This window comes from Lottia gigantea (genome assembly GCF_000327385.1).
Source record: "Lottia gigantea unplaced genomic scaffold LOTGIsca_53, whole genome shotgun sequence".
Classification (NCBI taxonomy): Eukaryota; Metazoa; Mollusca; class Gastropoda; family Lottiidae; genus Lottia; species Lottia gigantea.
This window is the reverse complement of record NW_008709815.1, coordinates 1,041,291-1,068,444: the sequence shown is the minus strand read 5'-3', so window position 1 is coordinate 1,068,444 and position 27,154 is coordinate 1,041,291. Positions and strand designations below refer to the sequence as shown.

The following is a 27,154-nucleotide window of genomic DNA, read 5'->3' as shown; positions in this document are numbered from 1 at the left end:
TGTATTTTATGCCAATACAATTGTCGTTTACTTGAGCATTTGTGCCATTTCGGTGTAATAAGTATCCTGCTTGGTTCCCCCAATTTCATAGAAACAATTTTGCATTTCCTGTATTTCATTGTAATGTAATAGAAATATTTTGAATTTCTGTGTATTCCAGGGGAAGAATATGCAGATTATGATTTTACAACGTTAAAACCATTACCAACGTTTGTCGATACCACCCCTACCAATTTTACTTTTAACCAAGGAGAGCTTGCAAGATTAATATGTACTGTGAACAACCTTGGGACGAAAAAGGTAACATTTCATTCATTGGTTTATTTATATGTATTGTATATTGTATGTATGTGATAAAGTTGTGCAAATTTGGCTTTCTGAACGACAAAGGCATCAAGCTTTCTTTGGTTAAAATTAAGTGACTGTCTTTTTAACCATGCACGTCAGCATACAGCTGTAAGCATATACCACTGCTCATAGCTGCACATCTGGTGGACATTCATTAAAGGTACAGCGCACTGTTGAAATTTGAGCCTTCAAATCCATGTGTGTCCAGAATTATCCGCGTTTGAAAGTTAAAAAGATGAGTCGTCTTTTCTGGAGACACTGCCATATATAGAAAAAGGGAAAGAAATTTCCAGTTCGAGATGTTTTTGAAGGAATTATGTGATTTCTGTACATTTATAGTACTTCGGAAGACTATTTACGTATAATCAAGAGTCAAATTACCCCCCCCCCCCCTTCCTTCTCCCAATGGAGTACTTGTCCCTTTAAGCGTCGTTTTTAGTCATTATCATGTCACTTTCGGTAATATTATTACTAATAAATCATACCGGTGAATTTCGCATTCAAAATCATTAAAATTTGAAATTTTTGAGTGGAGCATCACACCAAGCTTACTGTGCAAAATTGAAACATGTTTCTAGATAGTGCAAACAATTCAGTAATTATTCAATTACCCATCGATTTTTTACTCAAATATCTGGTGGCCAATATCAATATTTCTGTTAATGCATTAGGTTCAACAATAGCATAGACAGATATCGTCAGTTTCTAGACAAATAAATTCATTATTGACTTGACCACGTTCTCATTTTCCTCGTATCCAAGACGAGAACCTTATGGTTAATAAGAAATATAATAAAATGAAATGAAATAAAGTATTATACGACCCAATGTATGCCCCTGATAAGACTAATGAATATACATCTATCATGCAGTGTACAATGAGGAATTTGCAGGACCCTACTATTTTCGAATTTCATCTGTCGACTTTACAGCAAACTGAACTTTTTGGTCTTATCCGAACCACCATACCCGTTTGTCATGCCAGGCCCTTTGATCTGTGTCACTGACAGAGGCAAATACATTGAGAAATCCAAAGGCACTTCCGCTAGCTGAATGTCTTTTGCAATGATACTTTCATCGATTCATTTAAGATATGGTGTGGATGAATAGTGACATTTGTTTATAATTTATGCATGCTCTTCTATTAAGTTCTTTTGTAGTGATCATTCAAGCTTCTAAACCGCTAAATGAATTAAAAAATCAACAACATTTGACATATTGATGCTGCTCCCTGTTGTAAAGACACTGCAGGAATTGTCAAGTTAGATAATTAAACTCACAGATGTTCTCTATATGCCTCAGTAACTTTAGTTTTTAACCAATATTTTTCTCCTCGCAACAATATAAATGTTTATTGACAAAAAACGACAGTCCATTAAACTCGTCACTTCTGGCAATTAGAAGTAAAAAGTAAATTTGAGGCAATGACAAATAAAATCTGTTATTGCTTTTATCGGTAGTTAATTGGTTAAACAGAAATAAAAATGTTTTCTATATTTACATTTTGCTATAGTGTTTCAGTTTTATTGCTTCTTCTTTAATGATGGTTTATTGCATTGGTAAAGTGAAACTTTTCTATAGATGCATTGCTATGAAATCACCAATGAAAGACCCCAGGCTATATGACTCGTTTTTGTATAAATGCATCAATACATGGTAATTATGTAAATATTTTATGAATGACATCATCTATTCTTTAAGTTCACATTCCAATATTCTCGTGACAAAGGGGAGACTGCAAGGAATTATATGGGTATATTGAATGTTGGAATGGAAGCTAATGAAGTAATGGTTTATGTCTCTAAATCGACAAGCAGAAAATATATTACAAAAACACACACATTTTCGGTAATCTTGAGGGTAACTGTTCGCAAATCGAAATGGTGCCTACATACGTCAACTCGTCAACCCTTTCATCGGTGTGGCGCGGAATATGCATATAATTGTTATGAAGTAACAAGCCTAATCCCCGTGTGCCACAGAGTGTTCATTTATGATTTTTTGAGTTGAGTCTGAAAGCATTGTCTTGTATAATATCTTCATTGCATGGTCTGACTTGACCCGCCTTTTCGCAATGAAATTGAATGTCGAAAATCTCTTCATGATTACACAATATTGCAACAGCTATTTATTTGTTTTATTATTCCCATATTAAGTTAGCATCCTAAGTATCGCTACTAAAAGCTTGCCAGATAGCTTCATTAAAATGTTAAAATGAATATAAACTGCTGACCTTTCCCTACAATAAAATGGAAATTGACGTCTAATTGAGCAGAAAGGCAGAATTATCTTGTGGTCTTTCCGCAATTGTCTTACTCCCTAGTGTATATGGAATTTAATCTTTTCATGTAATGTACATTGCTGATTTTGACACATTCACAGATAAGATTGTCGATTGATGCAAAGAAAAGTGGACTGTCGTATCGTGCGCTGGACGACTTCGGGACTGACTGAATCTGAGAGCAACGAAATTTTCAACGAACAAAGGTATCCTGGTGAATTTAGTCAATCGCATGCTTGCAACTCTTAACCACACGCCAACTCTTAACCGACGGTATTTTTACAAACCCTGCAGATGGGCAGTAGGGGTGACAAACAATTTGGCTGACAAAGTTTGAAAAACCTTCATGTTCTATCTGAATGAAATTTCCCTTTAAAATGGTAACTACAATTTAATGATATAGACAGGGCGGGAAAGTCTCTACATAGAAAAAAAATATATTGAACAGATTGTTTGTGATTAGGTTTATCTTGGTTAAATATTATGTCAGACAGACTTCAACAATTCTCCCCTAACTTATTAGTTTGTTCACTAACGATAAATCAAACATGTGCTTTCTCTTTATTATTTCTGTCATTGGGATTTTTATTGAAACTATTGATGAATCGAACGGAAAGAAGGAATAAAAGTGAAAAGTGACTGTCTAGGTCTAGACCTCCAGATTAAGACGTCACAGATAAGTTGCCTTCTTACGTGGATTGAATTTTTCTGCCGATTTTCTCGACTCCGTTGCTTCCTTTTATGGTAATTCGATTGTAAACCAGCTGGAAATTGACAGCGTTCGGAAAGAACTGTGGAGACATAAGACGTATGTTCTAATCTTGTTGTATCCAGGATTTCTGGTCAATTTGGGAAGAATTACTTTCTCGATTCAACTAGCATTTCTTTTAAAAATCCACTCTTTGTGAAATTTCTTACAGTTAATTTAAGTAAAATTATACAATGCATATCAATGAAGCGAGTTCTGAACTTGAATGGCTGTAAATTCCATGGCGTCGATATTGTCCAGAATTTCATTAAAAATATAGACCAAAAAGTTCCAAGATTATAAGTGACTTGTTGTTAAGTAAGTTTGTCTGATATGTGACAAGTTAATAGATTTCGTGATCTTATTACTAACCTATACAACTGGAAACTATCAGCATTACGCCTTGAGACCAGTACAGTTTCCAAATCACTCCGATTTAGATTCTACGATAATAGTGTTAAACATGGAGGTCTACAGTCTGTCTGACATTAAATCGTTTTCTTTTTTCCACTTCCACATTTAAACATCTTTTTAGAAGATTATTGGTTGGAGTCAGTATATATAAAGTAATACATTGAGCCGCTGTCTAGCATTATACATGATACATGGTGGTAAGGGTTGTTGAACTCCTGTGAAATTTATGTTAAAAACGAACTAGTATACAACTTTTCGTACTTTTGTTTTTTGCTGATTATTTTTTATGTAAATAGAAATACCAGCTTCAAAATAGAATGAATATTCATAGAACGAATTTTCTATTTGAAATGTATCATAAATTGTTTACAAATTTTACCACAGATAGTGCAAAAAACAAAATCTGAACTCCAATGCATTCTTTATTATTGTCGAAAAGATAAATATATGAATGATATTGATTTGATAATGATTATGTTAATTAGAGTATTAGTATCCTGTATAATGTCGTGATTATATCCAACCTTGTACTTTTACACTTCTCCATACTGGTATTTCTTGTCCTTAGGCAGAATCAAGGGCCACTGAAAGCTTTATAGTGTAGAGGCTACGATTATCATATAAAAATGTTTCAGAATCCTCTCAGGTACCCCTAAGGTACAAGTGCTCCTATATGAAAATAGAGGTTCTAAAATATGTTATCTGTCATCTAAAAAATTACTGAAGCACAAAACTGTTAGAATATTGGCACACGTTCTTATTTTACTTATATATTGCATATTCCAGGTCATATGGAGGAGAGCATCTGAATTTAACCCTCTAACTATTGGAACAAAGACATTTGTTGGTAATTATAGAATACATGTGGAACACACACCATTAGGAAACGACTGGAATTTATTAATTAAAAAAGTTCAGATAGACGATGCAGGAAAATATGAATGTCAGATCAGCGCTAAGCAGCGGAATTTGAGAAGATTTGTGACTTTAACAGTGTTAGGTAAGTGGGTGTCAGGGAAGAGTTTTCAGTACTTTCCTGTTATCTGAATACGGTACCCGCCATGTATAGTATGATGTACGGTGTGGGATCTTCGAACCGTCTTAAAGTAATGAATTCAAAGAAAGAGGACACGAATACAAGTTCACATATGGGAAACCGATGAACGTTTTCTTTTTCTATTTGTCGTTTAAAACTAAAATCCATACAGTAAACTCAATTGCAATTGGTTAAATCTTTCTTTGCCTGTTCTGTTTACAAGACATGGCCATTCTGCAACGTATCGTAACATTAATTATTCATGTATATATTTTATAATTATTATGTTATTATGCTAAGCTATGCCGTTCGTTTGTTTACTGTGTTCATTTCTCCATTGACAACACATTCGCTATGTTCTACACTATGAATAATGTGTAGGTACACGTACTTTCAGGTGAATACAAACCTTCGTGGTCAGATCCTGTCACACCACACCGACCAGGTTGGTATTATCTAGTACTTCATCAATAATAACCCCATATATTGCTTCTATAACAGACTTCTTTACATTGGTCATATATATGTCTTCGGATTTGTACCATTTTCTAGTGGCATGCTAGTCTTTTTACATTTCAAATGTTATTTTTGCATTTCCTACGCTTTCGATTTATATATAGAACAAACTGTTCATAATAAAATCATTTTCAGCATGCATTAAAACCGACATTTTTAAAGTTGACATTAACAATGTTATTTAGAATAAAGTACAAAGCAGATGTGACGTGTGTGTACAAAAAATAATTGTCAATGTCTCTTAATTAATTCTTCGTCTTTAATACTCGTAAGAATTTATTTAATAAAACTATTTTATGCTTGGATATTTCCTGAAAATAAGCTCTTACTGGATATTTTAAGTTACAGTTTAAAGATATATAAAAATAATCATCGAAACTTTGAAGGAAGGCGTTTTGACAGTCATTGAGACAAAAGTCCGATTTGTTTTCAGACAAGAAAAAACTGAAGTCAAGTAATAACACACTTTTTGAAGATACTAACAAGCTTTTTTATGGTAATTCTAAATAATGCATGTTTAATTTGTTAATACTAGTCTGCTTGTTAGTATAAATTTACACGGTTTAGTTGTTAATACACGTCTGCTTGTTAGTCTACATCTGCATGCTTTAGTTGTTAATACAATATGTCTGCTTGCTAACCATAATCTGCTTATTTTACTTGTTAATACAAATCTGCTTGTTAATCTTAATCTGTATATTTTAGTTTTTTTTATACCAGTCTGTTTGTTAGTCTGCACGCTTTAGGTGTTAATACAAGTCTGCTTCTACCTTAATCAACAATGTTTTGGTTGTTAATGATAGTTTGCTCCTCAACCTTAACTAATTCTGTACAATCTGTTAGGCTATATGTGTATTATGTGTTACTAACAGACTGTATGTTAGTCTTTAACTGCATGTTTTACTTGTTAATACTATTCTACTTGTCTGTCTTAATCTGCACGAATTTCTTAACAGAAAGTCTTCTTGTTAATCTGCCTGATTTTACTTGTTAATGTAAGTCTGCATTTCATTCTTAATCTACGTGTTTTATTTGTTAACACAAGTTCACATGCTGATCTAAATATGCATATTCTATTATTTAATAGTAATTTACTCGATCGTCTAAATTTGTATAACCTTGATCTGTGTTAAGTTAGTAACAGTCCGGGTGTGTCTAGACGCTAATCGTACAATAGAACCCAGACAATGCAACAGTGAACTAAATTTAAATTGTTTTGTCTTGTAGTGTTTAGTACTGTCTACTATATGTGTTTTGGCCTTGGCTTGTCTTATAAACTCAAAACACTGCAATGAAAAAGCTGAAAATTAAAGATTACATTTGTGAATGCGGTTTTAGAACTTGATTTCCACCTGTGCCCTACTTCATGAAAATAACTGTATCAGCCTAATTGTTGAAGTTAATTCAAATCTAAAGCTATTTGTTTTTGTGCAGTTAGATTACTGTATTGTGAGTGTCGGCAACAGCTGATAGCATGAAATTACCACTGGGTGCAACATACCATTCACTTACATCCGAATTACATGTTTCGTTTTGTATTCTTTATTGTATGTAGTTTGTCATCACCATTAAAATTGCAACAACCGTAACCTAGTTTTATACGGACATATGCCTATGTTTCTGTTTTATCATCATGAGATATTGTCGAGCAATGAGGTTTGTGCACATCCGAGGACGATTCAAAACATTAATACGGTGAATAGATAGCTCGTTTTTAAATGTACGTGACATAATCCAGACTTACTTTATGAATCTTTGTCTGATGTGCTGATATACATCAGGAATAAATATTTCGTGAAATAATCTGATCATTCGAGATAGTTATCCAGATTTTAGTCAAACACAAATGCATGTCCATTACTTCTTTAGGGGAACAGCAGGTGATTTGAAACAATTTGGTTAGTCACAGATATCTGGCTTTGTTGATTTGTTAATGACTTTCTAAATATAGCTTCTGATTCAACGAGCAAATCGTTGGCAGTTGTTTTTCATATCTAGACATTGGGCGACAAGCCGCCATTTAAATCTTAAATGTCTTTTTTTATTTGGACAACTCCGCTATTCATACAAGAATTGTTCTAGACTAAATCTACATGTTCCAACATTAATGCCGAATTCGCTGTCCATGCTAAAACCATGTCTATGCTGTATTACAGGTTAAACTAACTTGATACCCCAATGATGTGTTGCTCTAACTTTTATATCATTATAGATATTCGGATAACGGGTCCAAGTTATGTTGAAAAGGGAAGTAGGATAGTTTTAGTGTGTAATGCTACAGGAGATGAACATCCACCAGATGACTTAGATTGGTTTAAAGACGGTGATAAAGTGACTACAGATCACAGTAAAGGCATATCAATACGTAAACAAGTGTCTCTGGAATATAAAACAATCGCCAGTGTATTACAGATAGAAAAAGCCAGACTAAAGAATACTGGTGTTTACATATGCCGTACTTCCGACTTGCAAATAACTCGGAAAATTGTTGATATTTTAAATTGTAAGTATAAAATCCCCAAAGAGACACAGATGGCGATTTTCAGGTCAAATCAGAATGTAAGTGTCCAGATGTCCTATGTTTCAATCCATTAGACGCACTATGTGCATTTATGTGCTTGTATCTTTGACAGAAATGCTCTGGATGTGTTTATCCCTGATACGTTCTAGCTGGTTCTATTTTGAAAAAAGCTGGACCACACTTGCAGTAGTCACTCTGTGATCTGTGATCAATATTTAAACAAATACCAAATCAGCCCAAGATTAGCTTTGAATACTGGTTATAAACATGCATTAATGAACAATACGAATACGAAGAAAGCTATAAAATTTCTATCTTTTCTTTTCAGCTGATACATATAACGTGAAGAGGGGCACATTAAAAGATAAAGACAAACACACAAATACCATTTCACATGGTATATTTTCAGGGAAAGCCTACAAAACACACAAAAACAGTGCTGTTAATAATTATTGTGTGATATCGCAAGTTTTCTTCATTGTCTTTTTACAAACAGTGTATAAAGTGCTGCAATGTTTACAAACTTGACGTGGTTGCGTGTAAATATAAAAATTTTGGTTATTGTTGTGCACTGTGATTAGTGACATCATCAGTTCTTGCCGTTAACGTCATGGATCTTCCGGAAGTAAGTTTGTGCCTATCGTTGCGTATGATGGAAAAAAGGTTGGGCGGAGAATGTAGTGCCATGAAAACTACTGTTAACGACAATTACATTTAAAATTATAGTAATCGACACACAAGTCAGTTTTAGTGCCGAATAAGTTTTCTTGATCACGCTTACTTCAGAAAACTAGGATGTCCTAAGGCAGTGGTCACAGTTGTGATGGAAATGCAAAACGGGTATGGCATGTGACAAGACACGGATGCTACATGCTTGTACGATAAAGGATGGCATTAGTGACTAATGAACATTACCTAAGCCTATTATTTTGTTTTACATTTAGGACACGGGGATCCTTTATACTAAGGGTTAGGGACCTTACAAATATAGCATGTGAGTACCTTTTTCACCACAAACATTGTATAAATGCCATAGAAAATGGAGAAGCCATAAGTAAAAGTTTACACTACACAACTTTTTGACAGGCTTCCCACAATTTGTTATGTACACAACGTTTCAACATTTTACGTTCTAATCGATTAATAAAAATAAGTACAGCAAAACAGTTATGAAGAAAGGGACAACGTTATGTAAAAAATTCACTTATAATTATTATAAATTCTTATTATGAACATTTGTGTTATTTTATTTCTTAATTTTTTTTTTGGTTAATATTACACATTTCATCTGAAGTCAAATAGAAGTATTATGCTTTCAGATTTCCCTGCAATATTCAACACTTTCCGGGGGCTAAACAATTTCAATTTATATATTTTGTTTGTATATTCGATAATGTTTTCTTTAGACTAGGTGGCCAACTTTTTACAAATAATCCAATATACTAATGAAGATGGATAAGGTCTTGCAATGCCAGAACAAAGGCATTAGCCCAGTCATCTTTGATTTACAACTGTCGAGGAATCTTTAAATCGTACAGCACAAGAGGCTTCGGGTGATCCCATCCTTACGATTAAATGCCTTTTCCTGTCAGCTCCTGCACCACACTCTCAATGAAATCCAATACATAACGTTGATCAAATACTTTAGAGATTGTCTAAGGAGTCATAACGTGAAAGCTACCAATTTAAAGAAAAATGTAATTAAAATGATTCTTTGTTCTTTCCGCTTTTAAACATGTTCTTTTCTACTTGTCTAAGAGTATTTATTTTAAGGCACGTTATATAAATTGTTCATTGAAAATAAATGATCTGCTGCAAATATATTATGTTACAATTTCAACTGCATTGTGTCTGGATGTTGAAACTAAACCATCAATCTTCCAACAAGGAATGGTTTTAGATCTTTTCTGCAATCTGAAAAAAATGTCATTGACTGCGTTAGGCGATATTATAGTAGCCAGGAAAACCAGTAAAATCCAAGTTTATTGAGTTCATTCTTACCTATGTCTAAAATGCCGAGATAATGTACAAATCTGAATTAAATAAAGCAAAACCCAACCTCTAGTCTTTTTCGCAAGAATTCAAATTATGTAGTCTGTAGTATTATCTGAATGCCCACAAAACCCTTCAATATGTATCCTGAATTGGCTTTAAGTAATGTTTTTCTTTGATATTTTGTATACATTTCCGTCATTTCCTGGTGTGTTAGTTACTAGTTCACGATTTCGGCGAAATCGGTACGAGTTTGCAGTTTAATTATATTTCTATTATTTGCGTCAAATGTTCCTTTTAAGTCTTTTCGCACATGAATAGCCAGTTAAATCAATATCGGGTGTCGCAAGCTAGTCAATCAGAACACCCGATGCCCCACTGCGACTGGATCTTTCAGCGAGTCCAGATAGCTGTTGGATTGTATAACAAAAAAGGTGAATATAAGAATTTGTGCAAATGTTATTTTAATGATGAACTTCATTGTAGACTTTCAAAGATAAGTAAGAACGAAAGAATGTTATGATGTTAGTATATTTTTGTTATATTTCCATCTAAAAAATTTTACGATCGTAACAAGAACGATTTAGAAGACATAAACGATCTCTAGTGACATTTGGAGATGCAATGAAAGATTGGTATTTTAAACACCTACACAGTCAATGATACCACGCGGAATTCTACCAAATTTGTTTTTCTGCATAAACAACCGTGGTAATCGAAATAAAACATTTACTGTTCTGAAATCAGTCAAATACTTTTTTAGTCAAATAGCTTAGCTGACTGATAGAATCTGATAGCAACTGGATTTTCAGCGATAGCTTAACTAGGAGAATCCGATCATTCAACGTATTCATTTGTTCTGGTCGCACTGAGCAGAGAAAACTTGTAGTTGCAACCAGTTGCACACAAAAGTTCAATCTTGATGTCGATCAATGACCATTCAGTTGAGCACTTGAGTTAGTAGTCGGCCCATTTCTTGCAACAGATATGATGAGCTGCGGGGAATGGCCAGTCTACCTGGGTGGTTGATATTATATTGTAGCTGATGACTGAATTATAGGATTATTTAGCAATGATACCTATCATACTTGAAAATCGTCCGCAAAATTAAATGGTTTAACAGTTCTTTGCATAGTTTGAAGATATTACACGGAGACTGGGGATTTTTAAATCTCTGAAGAGTCTGAAGATTTAATAAGATTAACCATCAGGTTAAACAAGTTTCCACATAGCGACTCCAGGGATTTAACATTGAATCTAATTCTATATTATATTACTTTAAAGTGTACATTGAGGGTAGTTGTAAATCGTGCACTGAAAACGAGGAAGTAACTTGTAGGTTATATATCCAAATTAACTTCATTACGAATCTTCTACCTATTGATATGCACTATAGATTCATTTTGGGAAGTTTCATAGAATGAGAACTGGGTGAACTTGAAAAACATTAAGAAACATACACCATTAGACAATCGTAGAACCAGAATTTTTAGGACTTCATTACGAATCTTCTACTTATTGACTTGCACTATATATTCATTGTAGAAAGTCTAAGACGGGTTCATTGGTAATAATTATTAAAATCTGGTTGGACTAGGAGACCTATGGGAATTTATAGTAAGTTGCATTGAAAGAAATTTTATTTCCATCGAAAGTTAGTACACAATCTTATTTACCAATGTTTCTGTCGACCTGCTTCCTTTGTCATTTTTATGCCATAAATGAAATAGAGATTATATTCTAAGTTACCTCACTGGATTAGATAGAATTTCTCAAAATTGTCCGCAACATGTTATATTTTTACTCAAATTGTCTTCATAAACACTAGGGTCATTCTTTAGAGTTGGGAGAATTCCAAAACTTGAAAAATGCAAGATATCATAGGACTTTATTGACCAATGAAATGGACTGAAATAAAGGATAAAATATTACTTTTCTGCAGTGAGTGAAACCATGACACATAGGCACAAGTAGATTAGGCCTACGTCTTTTCAATAGTAAATTGCCAATACATACGGGCTCCTTGTTTCTGGAAAAGTCTAAGGGTGCTAATTATTGGAATTGTCATTGCCTTCTTGTGAAAAAACACAACCAGACTAGTGAATTTAAAAATTAAACCTAGACCTCTCCAAGTTGAAATAACATCTAATATGTAGAATGGAATAATTGAAATGTAGGAAGAAATTGACGAGGTCATCAGACGCAAATCAATCAAAAAGCTTTAAATAACTGATCACCGAGTAGTAATTAAAAAATAAGTTCAGACACTCTGTGTTGGTCAGGGAATTCTGTGTGTTCGGTTCGATATTTCGCTTAAAAACAGATGAAAAAGCAGGTTTAATATTTTCTACAGATGATGCAATGATCTGAAATTGTATTAACTTATCAGCAAGCACTAGCTAATTGAAAGTAATAAATTTTAACACTGCTAGTCTGTGACTATCCATGTTCGTTACCCATCGATGAAATTGGAACATGGACACACCGGACTGCGATCTCTCACAGCGACATGAAATGTACAAGTTGTGGTAAATCGTGGAGAAAAAGTCACTACAAACTTAAAAACAGCCGACCTCTAAACGCAAGTCATGAGACCATATAGCATTCTAAAGTTTTAAAAGTGTTAATGCCATATAACAATACTTTGTCTGACAACCTCCTCGATCCTTTGGCGCTTTCAACGCGCTGCAGAACAATGTCATGTCTGGCGTGTCCTACACGCTTTTACTACGCTTATGGCGACCTTAACATACTATGAGCTACTTTTCCATCACAATAGCGGCGCAGTAAGAACGTCTTTCTAGTGTGGCGGGGCCTATCGGCATCTAATCTTCGATGTGGAATTAAATCCAATAATTTTATTTCACCTTTCAAGGGAGATAACCAATATAATGGCATTCTCTTTATTCTTAAGAAAGAAACAACCATTTTATAAAAGGTTAACAACTTCAGTTGATTAGGATCCCGTCTACTAGTCAGCTAGTCCATCGCCAAACCTCTTAACATTGACCTTTTTCCGAATCATCCGTATCAATTTTAAGCTGGTTCGCCTCGAAACATAAGGAAGGATTACTTATTCAAGGTCACCAGACTTGCACACACCGACCTATATTAGATCCAACAAAAAGGTGAGGTGTGTATGCAATAATTTTGGACAGTGTCAAAAACACATTTCTAAACCTGCCTCGAGAGGCTGTCAGCTAAGCAACATTATCATTACTTTCTTGAGGCAGGCAGCTCAGTTAGTTCCTCTCGTCTGCGACAGGCTTAACATGTTATGTTGCCTTATAGAACTAAATAGCATACATGTTTTCCTTCAACTTACGTACAAATATCGCTAGATCATTTCCATGAGCATGATTTTAGTGTGGAATTGAAACACTAAAAGTTTTTCTGAAATGCAATTAGAGGAAAAAAGATTTATATTGAGCTCTGACTAATAAAAAGTCTGGACCTCATTCACATGCCAATTATGAGGCATTCTCGTAGGATTTTTTATCTGTATTCATTAAATTTTACCATATCCATTTAAGTGAAATGTCATCTTAAATATTTATTTGAACGTTGTTTTTCTAGATATGAAAGGTTACAATTTACAACGTCTGCTATTTTAGTCGGAAACATGCTAATATTTACCACAGATTGATGAATGTCGACGGTTATCGGTTGACGGATTGCATTTATTTCCATCATAAATGATCCAAAGTGGTTATTGCACTCATTCCGTGACTACTTCCTTGATTTTGACTTATGGATTGCAATCTGACCTTGTGATCATATCTAATAAATCTTATTTATAATGTACTTGAGGCCTATAATTCTTTAGTCTGCATACATGTGACATTTATCATTTTGTTTGAATTACGTTAATTTTGTATGTCAATTCATAACTGTTACGTGTCGAAAATTGATTTCGTTTACTACTTACTGTTTAAAGCAGACGAAAAAGAAACTAAAATCTGGTTTTGATTATTTTATTCACTGAAAATAGAGCAATAACAAATTGTAACAATATCAATAACAAATAAAAAATAACAAAGACTAATCATAACAAAGAAACAGAAATAAAAAGTATAATCATCCACAAATTTGCAAGATGTCCGGGCGTGCCTGAATGGAAATCATCCATATGTCTTCGTCGGTTAGGAACATTGGAAGGATACACGAAATATCGTTGGTGCTTCGGTCTGGATTTATAACAGTCGGTTTGAGATATGGGAATGCAATGGAATAAGCCATCATAACAGCGGCATATATTACAATCTGATTCCATCCAGGCACCGTGCATAATTCTACCACAAGATCTATTTTGCGACAGATGCTGACAAAATGTACCATAAAAATCACTTGGACACTGACAGAAACTTCTGAGTAATAATTTTCCACCGTTTTTACATTCAATGTCTGCATATTCCGTCACATCGGCTTCAATTCTGTATAACTCTTCCAGAGGTAAATCAGTTAAGTCTGAAATAGTGCCCAAGCTACCAAGATGGCCGACGTCTCCAACCGAGTTCTCGGTGTCATCGTTTTCAGGAAATAATGGAATCGCATTATAAGTACCATGATGTTTTGCCTTAGCTGACTCTACAGAACTTCTAAACCATCTTGGAGGCTCGTGCTTAGTACAAGATACTGTTACAGCTGAAGCTAAGATGACAAATACAATTCTTCTACTATTGATAGGCATATTGAAAATAATTGGTTGTTGTGGTATAGATTGTGGAAATGATATGATCTTACAAATATGTGGCTCATATTTATATATCAAAATGAGGATTGGCATAAGAATGCTCAGTCGTGACATAATTGAGTCAATTGGCATGACTTGAAATGTGTCAAGTCGAGTCAAATATGACATTCTAATATAATTAAGTTGCTTGATCTCGTATTAATTAATTAATTACTTAATTAATCAAAATATTACTAATTAGGATTAAAATAAATCTTTCACCCTTTGGAAAATTTATCTGTAATTTTTAATTTAAACTCTATTATGTTCATTATTTATGTCATGTACTAATTTTGAAAATTGTATATTATTAAAAATTTATCTTATTTATCTATATTGTACAAATTACATCTATTGTAATGTATTCATATACCATATGGTTTCTGAATAAGATTTACTTACTGACTTGCCTTCTGAATTGTTTACAATCTCCTTATCAAGGTAGTTTGGTCGTGGATTCGTCCAATAAACCCAGAAAAATCATAAAGTTCTAATTTTCGGTACAGAAAACGGCCTCTATGAAGACTGTAACCCTTAAAGTATTGCGTTGTTTTAATATCAAAAGTATAATTTATGGTTAGTATCATTGAAGGTTTATTTTAAATCTTACTCTTGCAGCCGTTTGGCACCAATGAAATCTTCCATAAATCTTTTACGTTTTGGAATCTCGATTTTGCCTTTTCTCATTATAATGCTCATATTATTATTTGTGGTTTTATCACACCAAAGACAAAATCGCTATACGACTGAATGTAACGGAACAAAACTTCCGCTTGATATTTTTTTATGTGCCTTTATTATGTTATTGCGAATTGGCTCATTAATCTGTACATACGTTCTACACATGCTCGACGCTGGATATGATTATTGTAAGCAGGGCTGAAATGACGCGGAATATTTTTATACCATTAATTTGGTTTATCGTGTCTGAAGCTATCTAAAAAACGTTATCATGTAAGGGACAAGAGACACAAGTACAAACGCTTGAATTATCACAAGTATAGAAAGTAATATACCAAAGTACTCCCCTTCAAAGAACTTCATTCTCAATTGTAAACGTTATGAGTTATTGCCTGTTGTAAACAAATATCTAGCTTGACTTTACGAAACGAATACGACTTCAGAACTAAAAATGCTTCACGTAAAAAAAAACTTAAGCTACAGATTACGTCCGAAGTTGGACCAGACCTCTATACACGGTTGATTCATCTACATTATTAACTGAATTTGGAGTAGAAAAGTAAGATATGATAACTTCACCTGAAATAAATCCATTATGATATGATTTTAGTTTTCATTTTGACATTTCCTATAATGGATCTGACATGGGTCAACTATCAAAGTAAGATAATATACCTGAAGCCAGTTATAAACATAATGGGTTTTGTCAGGAAAGTTTTGTGTAGAAGATATGCCCTAGGTTATGATCACCTAAGCTGAATGATGTTTAAAGACTCAAACTATGACAGAAACCATTTGTCACCATATATTTCATATAGTTGTTCATCTGATATCTGGAGCAACTTATTGATCAGAAATAATAATACTCTATCATACTCTATGTTAGTCCTTTAGCAGCATCGTAAAAATGTTGATTGGAGAAATGGGGTCGTTAACCAATTTCAACCTCCTTTTGTGTAACCATGCCAAATGTTACACAATTGGAAACTTTTGACAACCCCATCTTGAGGTAATCTCAGGTTAACAGATTAAATGATTCACAGAATTTCATTTGTAAATGAATGTAAACAATGTAAAACTCGGTTAAAGTATCTTCTCATTCGGAGTTTGCAATAACACACTAAAGATTAACCTATTTCCAAGAATTAAACGCTATGAAGGAAAACAACCGATTTAATCTACATCCTAGGTTCCAGAACAGAAGTCAATCAAATTTTACAAGGTGATAAAACAGTCTAACCAAACCATGTTACGGCCATTTAATGTAACTGTTGAAAACTAGTCCAATAAAGTAAGTTTGCCTCTATAGATTTACGGTCGTTTTGTTAACTCAAGTGAAAAATGATAATATGGAAACACACCATAAAGTATATCTGTCCATACAAGTAAATTTTCTTACGAGTACCAATAAAATACCAGATGATGCTAGAACTCAATATTGTTTATTGTGTTTGGAAAGGGATACATTTTCAGATTTTATTGCTTTTGTTTATTGTTAATCTCGCTTAAAATTAAGAATTAATGGAGTCACAAAAAGAATAGTTAACAGCCCATAGAGTTGCTGAAAATTGCTAATTAGATGAACTGGAATGCCTAGCCTATATTTCACTCAGACAAAAATCTCTAGAAGGATCAATTATTGACAGATTTTGACGAAACTTGGTATGAATGTTTGTTATCACCCAAGGATGATCCCCATTGAAAATCAGAAAAATATTTAGTATGAGTTATTGTTTCTATTCACTGAAGGTTGAATATTGCATACTGGTAATTGTTACTGTACTACCAAATATTTCTATTTAAAATCAAAGATGACAGTGGGCGTATATTATCTTGCTTGGCAAGCTATCTTGTTTCTTCTACAATATATTGATTTCTTGGCACATATATTACATAATTTAAAATAATGAGATGCACATCTTGAAGGGGACAAAATAATATAAACATAAGCAAATCTTAAAATTAAAATGAGGCAATGTTTCTGGCTCCTCAAAGCATACTGGGCATGTATTGCTCTCTATTTTACCTATCTTTGTATACTTAAAATAATGAAAAAAGCGTGTTTGACTTAGCAAAAAAGAAATTTTAAAAAAAGCTTCGACAGGAAGTCGAACCCGGTATCTCAAAGCTGCAACGCAAGTGCGCATTTTTTTTTATCTTGTAAATATTTATTAAACATAAATAGTATACAATAAAATATATTTTCATATAATAGGATATATGAAATGTTAATATCACAGATTTCATATGAATAAAATCATAATATAAATGAATATCACAGAAATAGACTCCATAATGGAGTTAAACAATTAAAATATGAGAATAATTTATATAATACTTGTTTAATATACGAGAATAGAATTACATTGTTATTCAATACAGTGTAACTCAATTATGATACAAATAAAGATATAATACAATATATTGTAACTCTTCAGGTTGTATAAACAATAAAGCAGTATAGACTAGATGACGTAGTTTTGAAAAAAGACTTATAATGATTGAATAGCAAAATAGAAAAAAAAACTGAATAATAGAGGTTAAAACCACTGGGCCACCGAGACCTTGTGTTAAAGAAAAATATGAAAAATCAATTAGGGTTAGCTCAGGAAGGGCTTTAAGCTGGTTCCAAACTAAAGTTTCCGCATATCAAATGAAAGTGCACTTCGTTGCGCATCTTCTCAACACAAAATGGTCCGGAAAAAAGCATAACACAGGGGTTTAAATGGGCCCGAAGCAAGTTATACCCCAGTGGTTCCAAGGGGTTAATGTGTCTGATTTGGTTTTAGCTAGTTTTCAGCCATTCTAGAGTTCACAGACCTCTTTTGTATACTTACAATGATACAGCAGACGGTGTTCGACTTAGCAAAAAAAAAAAAAATTTTAAAAGGTTTCGATAGGGACTCGAACCTGGGACCTCAAAGTTGCCGGTCAAGTGCGCAAACCACCGGGCTATCGAGACCTGAGGTTAGTGAGGGTTAACCCTAGGGTTAAGGCTGGGCTAACCCTAGTTTTGAAAAACCAATTAGGGTTAGCTCAGGAAAGGGTTAAAGCTTGTTCCCAGCTATGGTTTCCGCATATGAAATGAAAGAGCACTTCGTTGCGCATCTTCTCAACACAAAATGGTCTGGAAAAAAGCATAACACAGGGGTTTAAATGGGCCCGAAACAAGTTATACCCCAGTGGTTCCGAAGGGGTTAATGTGTCCGATTTGGTTTCAGCTAGTTTTCAGCCATTCTAGAGTTCACAGACCTCTTTTGTATACTTGCAATGATACAGCAGACGGTGTTCGACTTAGCAAAAAATTTTTTTTTAAAAAGCTTCGATAGGGACTCGAACCTGGGACCTCAAAGTTGCCGGGCAAGTGCGCGAACCACCGGGCTATCGAGACCTAGGGTTAGCGAGGTTTAACCCTAGGGTTAAGGCATGGTTAACCCTAGTTTTGAAAAACCAATTAGGGTTAGCTCAGGAAAGGGTTAAAGCTTGTTCCCAGCTATGGTTTCCGCATATGAAATGAAAGAGCACTTCGTTGCGCATCTGCTCAACACAAAATGGTCTGGAAAAAAGCATAACACAGGGGTTTAAATGGGCCCGAAGCAAGTTATACCCCAGTGGCTCCAAGGGGTTAATATGTCCGATTTGGTTTCAGCTAGTTTTCAGCCATTCTAGAGTTCACAGACCTCTTTTGTATACTTACAATGATACAGCAGACAGTGTTTGACTTAGCAAAAAAAATATTTTTTTAAAAAGCTTCGATAGGGACTCGAACCTGGGACCTCAAAGTTAACGGGCAAGTGCGCGAACCACTGGACTATCGAGACCTGGGGTTAGTGAGGGTTAACCCTAGAGTTAAGGCTGGGCTAACCCTAGTTTTGAAAAACCAATTAGGGTTAGCTCAGGAAAGGGTTAAAGCTTGTTCCCAGCTATGGTTTCCGCATATTAAAAGAAAGAGTACTTCATTGCGCATCTTCTCAACACAAAATGGTCTGGAAAAAAGCATAACACAGGGGTTTAAATGGGCCCGAAACAAGTTATACCCCAGTGGTTCCGAAGGGGTTAATGTGTCCGATTTGGTTTCAGCTAGTTTTCAGCCATTCTAGAGTTCACAGACCTCTTTTGTATACTTACAATGATACAGCAGACGGTGTTCGACTTAGCAAAAAATTTTTTTTTAAAAAAAGCTTCGATAGGGACTCGAACCTGGGACCTCAAAGTTGCCGGGCAAGTGCGCGAACCACCGGGCTATCGAGACCTGGGGTTAGCGAGGGTTAACCCTAGGGTTAAGGCTGGGTTAACCCTAGTTTTGAAAAACCAATTAGGGTTAGCTCAGGAAAGGGTTAAAGCTTGTTCCCAGCTATGGTTTCCGCATATGAAATGAAAGAGCATTTCGTTGCGCATCTTCTCAACACAAAATGGTCCGGAAAAAAGCATAACACAGGGGTTTAAATGGGTCCGAAACAAGTTATACCCCAGTGGTTCCGAAGGGGTTAATGTGTCCTATTTGGTTTCAGCTAGTTTTTTGTAGAGTTCACTTACATATACTTACAATGATACAGGGACTCGAACCTGGGACCTCAAAGTTGCCGGGGAAGTGCGCTTTTTTTTTTATCTTTGGAAGATTTATTAACATAATTATAGTGATGTACACAATACAGTATTTATAGCAATTAAATACATTGAAATATACTTTTAAAAGATATTACATATTATTATATGTAGATTATTAAATGAAATATTATGTACAAATTTAAAAACTTGTATTTGTACAATGAAAGATAAAAAAAAAAAATAAAAGTAGTTATATTACGAAATGTATCTAAATACCAGAGCTTTAGATTTCGAAACCGAAATCAATCTAAAGTTTAGGTGAAGATACTTTCAAAACAAAATCTTTAACATGAAAATATGTAGTGCTCAGATAGAGCATTTTAACTTAGACATGTATATATATATATCTATAAATGTAATTAAAAATCTGAACTAATCGAACCATCTATTTCCAGTGGGATTAGACATGATGGTAACACAAAGTCTTTTATAAAATTTCTTTTTGTTTTTCCATAGAAATACTTAATGAAATTTAAACTTTGGCGTAACTTGTATTTATATAATTTTATCCACATTGGATCTGGGATTGTTTGTTACAATATGCCTTCTATGAAAAATTGTCTTACGGGCTACACTTAGAATTATGTTACATAGTCTAAATGGTTGACCCTTAATTCTTGTCTGTAAGCCTAGACAAATATATAATTGTAATTCATCGTCTGTTACAGTTCTAGATAGAATATCCGACAACAAAAGTTTCAAAAGATAAAGGAGGAGGGAGAGATCTAGACAGGAAAATAACAAATGATTTAGATCCTCTGATTCCTCATTACATATCTGACAGATATCATCATTAATTTTACCAATCATTAATAGTTTAGATCTTGTCCATATAATATTATGCAGGATTTTATAATCGAGGTCAATTTGTTTAGCATCTTTAAGAGATTCATGTGTATTTTTGCAGACTATTGGCCAATTAACACTCTTAAGAATAGTATTCCACTTTAAAAAACCAGTCGGTTCTGTGCACTTATTCTTAATCAGTATACCATGTAAGGTCTTAGATGTGAAATTGTCAAATTGAGTTCCTCACGATTGATTATACAGCAGGGCTCTGGAGCAGATTTGGCAGTATACTCTTCCGTTTCAATAATATGTAACCAATCATGAGGGATAGCAGATTTGATCATTTCCAGCATTTTTACAATATAATCGAGTGTACATTCCGATTCTATAAAATCGTCTACTATAACACCTATAGGTAAAAAGCCTGGGATAACATAATAAATAATGTCATAGTTTGTATTAATTCCATATTTACTAAAATATTTACACTTTGACTTCATGTCTTTTTAATGGATTATCAAACAAGGGCTGTAGTGATACATCATACATATTATCTGAGGGAGATCGGCTACCGTTCGATAACAAGTCCCAAGAATTGAACATAAGCTGGTAGAAGGGAGGGAACTCTTTTATAATGTTCTTACTAGCAATCGCTTTAAGTAGGTCTGTAGCTTTGATCGTAGCATGCTTTAGTGTAAAATAGTTCAATATTGACTTCCATATTGAATGAAACGACGAATCACAAACTTTCCTCAATATTTTCAAACCAAATTCACAGGATTTCATTTTGATGTCTGGTAATCATAAACCACTCCAGGTAAGTGCGCAGACCACTGGGTAGCCAAGACCAGACCACTGAAAGAGCACTTCGTTGCGCATCTTCTCAACACAAAATGGTCCGGATAAAAGAATAACACAGGGGTTTAAATGAGACCGTTACCAAAGTGGGCCCAAAGGGGTTAATAAAAGTGGACTATTTGGTTTTAGCTCTGGTCAGCTATCACAGACCACTTTGGTATACTCAAAATGGTAGAAGAGACGCTGTTAGACCCGGGAACCCAAAGTTGCCAGGCAAGTGCGCAGCCCACTGTACCACAATGATACAGCAGACAGTGTTTGATTGAGAATTTTTTTTTTAAAAAGCTTCGATAGGGACTCGAACCTGGAACCAAAAAGTTGCCGGGCAATAGAGTTTGAGAATAAATTTTATTAACATTTTATAAATATCATAGTTCTAGACCTATCATAAAAAATGAATAAAATAAGTAAGTGCAATGAAAGTGCTCATTAACGTTATATTTTTACAGAATACATGACATGTAATTTTTGTGATATAATATATACCACAGTCTCTTCTCTCTCTTTCTAACAAAAAGTACATATTAATAAACTATATTAGAAATATTAAAATCATGCTCAAAATTAAAAATATATGGCTCTATAATTGAGCACTATATTAACAGTCTTGATATTTTATTATTAAATAAATAAATTAAAATGCATGAAATAATAACAAAGCCTCAATAAAAATCACTTAAAGCAAACCACACTCTTTGTACATTCTCATTGGTTTTTCAAAATGTGGCATCAGAATATGCCTGAATATCTCAGATATTCCATTTACTTCTGGAATTACCAGTAGACAGAACTTGATTACAGCTACCCGGATTACTTTCAGAATCAAAGTGTTTGATAAATTTCCAGAATGTTATCACCACTCTAATACCGATATTATGTTGTCATTCATTGGATTATAATGTGTTGTCCAAATTAAGTTCTAATTGACGGATTGTAAGGTAAATACATTCTTTTATATTTACATAGCAGAACAAGTTTTCTCAGGAGCAAGCCTAATTTCGTCATTTCCACGAAATGATCGTTTTCGGAGCTTGGGACTAGATTTTGTTGAAGACGTGGATGAAACAATGCTTTCACCATCCGTATCAACAAGCGTCAAATTGTTCTGCTGTTTGGAGAGAGACTCAGACTCTGCGCTTTTACTCTTAGAATTTTCCCTTCCATGATGATGGGGGCTTTCTAACGGATGGACTACATTCTTAGTTATCAGACGAGATTTTCTATAGAGGCACAAACAGGACGTATCGTCCACTAAAACTTCATCTTTTGTGTTTCTCTTGGCCTTTGGACGATCTGACGCTATCTTGTTGTGGACTGACGCCTTCAACTCTTCTAAATTATAACCTGGTGGTAAACACATGTGTTCTGAGACGTCTGCTCCTAAAAGTTCATCCTCGACATCTACTCGGAGACCAATAACGAAATCCAGCAGTTTAAGATTGATATATGAGATAATAGCTGACCAGCCTATGATTGAAGCAATTGCTAAGCACTGAATTCCCAACAGCTCAAACCCACCGCCCTGAAAGAGATCAATCAAAAATATCAATATTGATATCAGAAAACAATACCTAGTAAAAAGTCCTGAAGCTTCATATGTTTTCTGGACAGACTTTGTTCCCGACAACGCAGGAATGATGCATTGTAGAGCCATTAATGATGAACTATTCTGGGCACCACTGAAAAGTTTCTTTACCCCAAAAATAACTTACCAGAAATAAACCCGTGTAAGCTGAGAACATTTGAATATTGTCAAATCTGGCAAATAGACCACAACATAGAAGTCCCCAGATGGAACAGAAGAAGTGAACTGATGTAGCACCGACTGGATCGTCAATTTTCAATTTGACGAGGAGAGCCTCCCCACTGGCTTCCACGATAGCCCCTATTGATCCAATTATGATTGCTGACCAACAGTAAGTTACAGCACAAATACCTAAAATAGATTCCACATGGAGTATTAAAAGGAATCGCGGTCAAACAAGCTCGATCATTTGCTTCACTTACTGTAGATGAGGTTCTTAATTCATTGAGAATCTGACAATGCTATTGAAGCAGATACTCTCAATTAACAATTAATTGAAACTTTCAGGTTACCATTGCGCTGGCCCTACACATTTCATCATTGTGCCAAAACGTTGCTCTCATTCTTAAACATAATTTTGTAACACCTTCTTATCTGATTTTTATTTGGAATGGGTGTAGCCATGATATGTTCTATTTATCATACCTGTGATAGACACCAGAGATCCCAAAATTCCATTTGTTATGATCCTAACATTAACTTTCTTGTTATGGAACAAATAGCTGAAATATATCATCAAAGAACATTGATCCAGTAAACAGCAACAGGTAAAACAGGAGTTCAGGTTAAAAATTTATGTCCATATCGCCATGTCCGAACTGCTTCAATCAGGCCAAAAGAGGCATATGGTCTAGACACACCGGAATTAGATACTGGCGGGTCCAATGATGTCTCCATCTATTTCATTGGTAAAGAAACATTTCTTTCAAGCATGCAACTATCAACAGAGAAACATGGAATTATCTCTCACCTGATAATGAATGATGTTATTCCTCCACCACATGATGCCATGATTGTTGTTGCTGCTGCCCTGTTCAATAGAGTCAAAAAGGTTAAACCAAGCTGCAGTGCTGTATAGAGTTATAACATAAACAACCAGTTTCGTGACATGGAAGGAAATCTTGCAGTACAACGCCAATAATTTGCCTACTTTTTCTAGATTTTCAGTTATCGAGGATCTTTGATATGCTTATAGTCTGTAGCATACGGACAGTAGCCTGGTAAAAGCATATGATTTCATCGAAAGAAGAACACTAAATGGGAAAGAAAAAATGCTCACAAATGTATGGCTAGCTAAATTTATCTTTGTATGAAAGTTGATTTCAGGATGATTTGGAAATATTCCTATATATATATAGAACATTTAGGTTATTTATAGCGATATAACTTACTTAGCTGCCAATTTCCATTTGCCACCAGAAATACCAAATGTACTACCACAGTTAAATCCTAACCATCCCCACCTTAAATAAAGAAAATTATGAAGAAATAGAAAGAACCCATGCAAATGAAAATTGTGTTACTCCGTTATCTTTTTGAGTCTCTTACGACCATTGGGTACATGGTACTTACCACAGAATGAACAAGCCAAGAAGGCTGTTGACTGGACTGGAACTCTTTAATTGCTGCTTGGAATCAAAACGACCATAACGTGGTTTCAACATGACAGCTGCAATGAGAGCTGTAACTCCTCCAACAAGATGAACAGGACCAACACCGGCTACATCCACGACATGTAGCTGTTTCAACCAGCCATTATCTGCCCATACCCAATGTGCTGGGAAAGAATACACCAATGTGTTTGTGAGACAGAATATGATGTAAGCATGTAGTTTGGTTCTCTCTGCCATTGCGCCTGAAGTGGAAAAGAACAGAGGATGGGAGATAACCGCGATCGCTCTTTTCAGAGCTGCGAAGGTCCAAGAACTTGCTAATATGAAGGTTTGGGATTCGATTCCTAATATGGATATAAAAAATACAACCCAGCTTGATCATCTCAGCGATTTCGTAATGAAATGTTTTGAGTAATATCTTTAGCAGTAAAGGGACGATTTTGGGTGAAATGTAAAGCTTTGCTTTCTAGGTTAATGTTGGAAGGGGTCCATAAGGATTTCTGCCAAATATATGCTATATGTGGATTGTATTTGGAGTTCAGTTCTTTGTCATATTGTTATTATTAAACATGCAAAATGTATCACAAACCAGAAACAATTGTGGTAGCCGTCGTTGCGAATGATGCTTGAAATGTAAACTTTGAAAATTCTGTTCCCATTGTATCGTCATCTGAAAAATAAATTACCGTATGGTTTCTTCTAAAAAGTTAAATCATCTTTATGTTAATCCAACATAACGTTTTGTATATTGCACGAGCATGGACACACGATTGATTTTCGAATTTTAGGGCCCAAATGTAGCGACAGAAATTCTGACCGTGCTGCAATGTAAATGTCCTTAACATAAGTAGTTCAGATCACCCGTATTCGACTGTTAACCATGTAAAGTAAAGGTCACCTGGGTCTAGAAAGAAGCTGCCCCACCCGGTGAACCCATTACTGCCTTTACTGGTACCGAAACTTATACCATAACCAAATGCCCAATACAATAAACCACCGAATATAACATCTATAGCGTTCTTCATCATAATGTTTACTTCATTTCTTCTGGTAGCCATACCACTTTCTAGAAGCCCAAAACCTACAATAATGTTAAGAGATTGGGATTATATAAGCGTTGATATTTTCACATATCTTCTTATTAGAAGTATTCAAAATGTAAAAGTTGGTTTTTGAAAAGAGAAATAAAAGTATCCTCTATCTACAAGGTGAGCTTTGGCCAAACCTTGGCTTGGTCGACTACAATAATGAAGCAGCGAGTCGAAGAGGATAGCAGTAATCAGCGAATCGAATAGGATAGCAGTAATCAGCGAATCGAATAGGATAGCAGTAATCAGCGAATCGAATAGGATAGCAGTAATCAGCGAGTCGAAGAGGATAGCAGTAATCAGCGAATCGAAGAGGATAGCAGTAATCAGCGAATCGAATAGGATAGCAGTAATCAGCGAATCGAATAGGATAGCAGTAATCTCATTTCTCTGAAGAGTCAAGTGGGCCTGTTTAGAAAACAATGTGTGTAATCGAAAGGATTAAAAATAAATTGAGAACCCAACGGGGTAGGGATAAGACGTGCACCCACAAGTCCTGACATTCACCTCGAAACCATACCCAACTACATTTTTGTCGAATGCCTTACCTGATTGCATAGTAAATATGATAAAGGCACTGGTGAGGATCCAAGTAGCATCATCCCATGGAGAGTGTGGTGAGTTTGTCGTTGTGGGAATGTAGGTCGTGGTCTCTGTTGAATTCATTTTGAACTGATTATCAAATCTGTAAAAGAAATATTCCAAGATTTTATCATTTAATACTGTTAACTGCTTATACTTTTACCTCACAATGTCAAGCTAATATTACGAACTTCATCTTATACCCCAACTGCAATAGCCACCTTTCTTCTATTATGAAGTGCAGCGATTTGATTACAAACTCCCGATACAAGAAAGGTAGTTAATGATATCAAGGTATCATAAGTGTACACATCTTTGACATTGTGAAGATGATACCTATTCTGATTACAAAGGTCATTTTTTCCTACTAATAGCATTGCCTGTTCATCTGCAGCGTCTTTTGTAGTTGAAGTGCATATTTTGGACATTTGGTTTCACTGCACGATAATTTGCTATTGTTAAACTGATTACTGATTCATTGCTGATGGCGATTATTTTCTTTATGAATTCTTCTTCGAAGTAGAAGGTTCTATTATGACGTCTATAGTAAATAAGTAAACTAACGATCCGAAATCTTACCTCTTACGATCTATAAACAAAATAATATAATGTATTCCCTTAGGACTGGCATTTAGTGCATCATCTTATTCTCTTGTCATGCTGTGTCAATTGGTTCAAAATGTCTAAAATCAATAATATCTCAAATGAAAAAATAAGATATCTTAAAGGATGTTTGTCTGAAAACGTAATTATAAACAAACT

The 27,154-nt window shown here is 34.6% G+C and overlaps 3 protein-coding genes across 3 annotated transcripts; 1 reads left to right on the top strand and 2 right to left on the bottom strand.

Annotated features, from left to right (window-relative positions):
• Positions 1 to 231: 231 nt before the first annotated feature.
• On the top strand, positions 232 to 7,938 carry LOTGIDRAFT_126369 (hypothetical protein; the record flags this gene model as incomplete). The annotated part of the gene is made up of 3 exons (XM_009062793.1): positions 232 to 300; positions 4,578 to 4,819; positions 7,578 to 7,938. Coding segments are annotated over 3 exons (672 nt in total), but the record flags the coding sequence as incomplete, so codon positions are not given.
• A 6,134-nt stretch (positions 7,939 to 14,072) lies between these two features.
• LOTGIDRAFT_80483 (hypothetical protein) lies at positions 14,073 to 14,252 on the bottom strand (the record flags this gene model as incomplete). Its single annotated transcript, XM_009062696.1, has 1 exon — positions 14,073 to 14,252. A coding segment is annotated over one exon (180 nt), but the record flags the coding sequence as incomplete, so codon positions are not given.
• An 8,632-nt stretch (positions 14,253 to 22,884) lies between these two features.
• LOTGIDRAFT_93771 (hypothetical protein) lies at positions 22,885 to 26,413 on the bottom strand (the record flags this gene model as incomplete). Its single annotated transcript, XM_009062792.1, has 9 exons — positions 22,885 to 23,046; positions 23,237 to 23,460; positions 23,755 to 23,831; positions 24,080 to 24,139; positions 24,501 to 24,572; positions 24,682 to 24,964; positions 25,312 to 25,392; positions 25,621 to 25,803; positions 26,359 to 26,413. Coding segments are annotated over 9 exons (1,197 nt in total), but the record flags the coding sequence as incomplete, so codon positions are not given.
• Between the last annotated feature and the right edge of the window lie 741 nt (positions 26,414 to 27,154).